This window comes from Penaeus monodon, chromosome 19 (assembly GCF_015228065.2).
Source record: "Penaeus monodon isolate SGIC_2016 chromosome 19, NSTDA_Pmon_1, whole genome shotgun sequence".
Taxonomy (NCBI): Eukaryota; Metazoa; Arthropoda; class Malacostraca; order Decapoda; family Penaeidae; genus Penaeus; species Penaeus monodon.
This window is the reverse complement of record NC_051404.1, coordinates 19,172,392-19,173,992: the sequence shown is the minus strand read 5'-3', so window position 1 is coordinate 19,173,992 and position 1,601 is coordinate 19,172,392. Positions and strand designations below refer to the sequence as shown.

General features: G+C 34.8%; 1 protein-coding gene across 2 annotated transcripts in view; it reads right to left on the bottom strand.

Annotated features, from left to right (window-relative positions):
* The window catches only part of LOC119585111 (translocation protein SEC62-like), a gene marked incomplete in the record, with an annotated part of 19,320 nt that overhangs the window by 4,640 nt on the left and 13,079 nt on the right, over window positions 1–1,601 (bottom strand). For both annotated transcript variants that reach the window (XM_037933739.1, XM_037933740.1), the window contains 3 exon segments: window positions 1–75; window positions 371–467; window positions 906–1,029. In XM_037933739.1, the coding sequence (XP_037789667.1) occupies window positions 1–75; window positions 371–467; window positions 906–1,029 (296 nt within the window).

The following is a 1,601-nucleotide window of genomic DNA, read 5'->3' as shown; positions in this document are numbered from 1 at the left end:
AAATCTTTTGGTTTCAGGTCCTTGTCGGTGATCGGAATTTTCCGAGCCCGATGGAAGAACTTGTGTTTTAAGAGCCTGGAATGGATAATTACAATTGTTAAATAATGATAATATAAAAATGAATAAAATGAAATATGGTCAGGTTATGGTTTCAAAGAATTGCAAATTGTATGATTTTAATTATTACATAAGGTCATAAATTACCAAGCATAAACTTGCATGGGTAATCATTTCAACTTCTAATCCCAAATATATTTATAATAACTTGCAAAATATCGTATGTTGTCTCATGTAACTCTCTCCTTAACTATCTGAACTTCACATGCATTAATCATTGGAGTGAAGATTTACAATGTTAAGGGAACCTTACTTGTTGCAGTATTCCACGACAGACTCCCGGTCCGTAAAGAGGATATCCTTGCCAGTGGCCCATGGTGAATCCAGGAGAATATCAACGGCCTTATTTGCTGGGGGGGGGCGGGGAGAAAAAAAGTCAATTTACATCCAAAACTTCTAACAACTTAGGGCAATTCTTTAACTGCAGTCCAGAGCAGGCAACACAAAAATCCAGACATGTTATTCAAAGAAGTCTGTAAAATAAATTTCAAAAAACATTTAAATGGACAAATATGTTACTTCTCTAAGATGCTTAAAAGCTACAATGCATACCAATGGAACTGTTAATGAAAGAGAGATTTTTCTTGTTAAAGCAACTAACAACAACAACCTCACTTCCAACTCTTTACACTCTAACACCTCCTATTAGATTGTCACAATCTATTCCATAAAAACAAGGAGAAAAATGAATGGGATACAAACAACACATCTGTCATTGATTCATTTACGTTACACTAGTCCTCACATGACAAAACCATCTGCTTTGCCCAGACGAGAAACTGACTTACCATAGAAGTAGTTCACTTGATGATTTAAGAACTTTGTCCTCTTAACTGGACAATGCTTCTTCAGGTATGTTGCAACAGCATATTCCTGTTTTTCTGGCTTTTCCTCTACAGGAAGAGGAATATCCTGAAATGATACAGGTAATATGAAAGATTTTTGTAGTAAAGATCTGACTGGCAAATAATCCTTGAAACAATGCATCCACTTCCTGTCCTCCTTTTCAGTAGTTATTGCCAACCTTTCACACTTGTGAACATTATCATCTGACAAGTTGTCCAGTTCTAAGGCTCTATGTATATAAATGTATTGAGATTCATGTGTGTCCTTGTATGTGTAATACCAGTATATGCCTTTGTAGATGCACTGAATATAAATATATACATTTTAGACTAATGTGCACAGGTATGAGTCAAAAACCTAACAATTTAACAACCCTTTCTGAAGTGTCTACTTCGTTTATCTGCTGGTAATAACTAAATTATGTAGGATAAATATAGCCTGCCTCCTCAAATTGTGTGCAGCAACTTGAAGTGCAAATGTGCTGAATATGCTACTTATTCCTCAAGGGCATGCTATGAATGGCAAAAGAATATATATTAATTGGACTATAAATGTTAGTTCCAAACATAATTCACTTATATGTAACAAAACCTAGAGATCATCAAATGCCTGTAATTTAGTAAAGGCAAAAACATAAC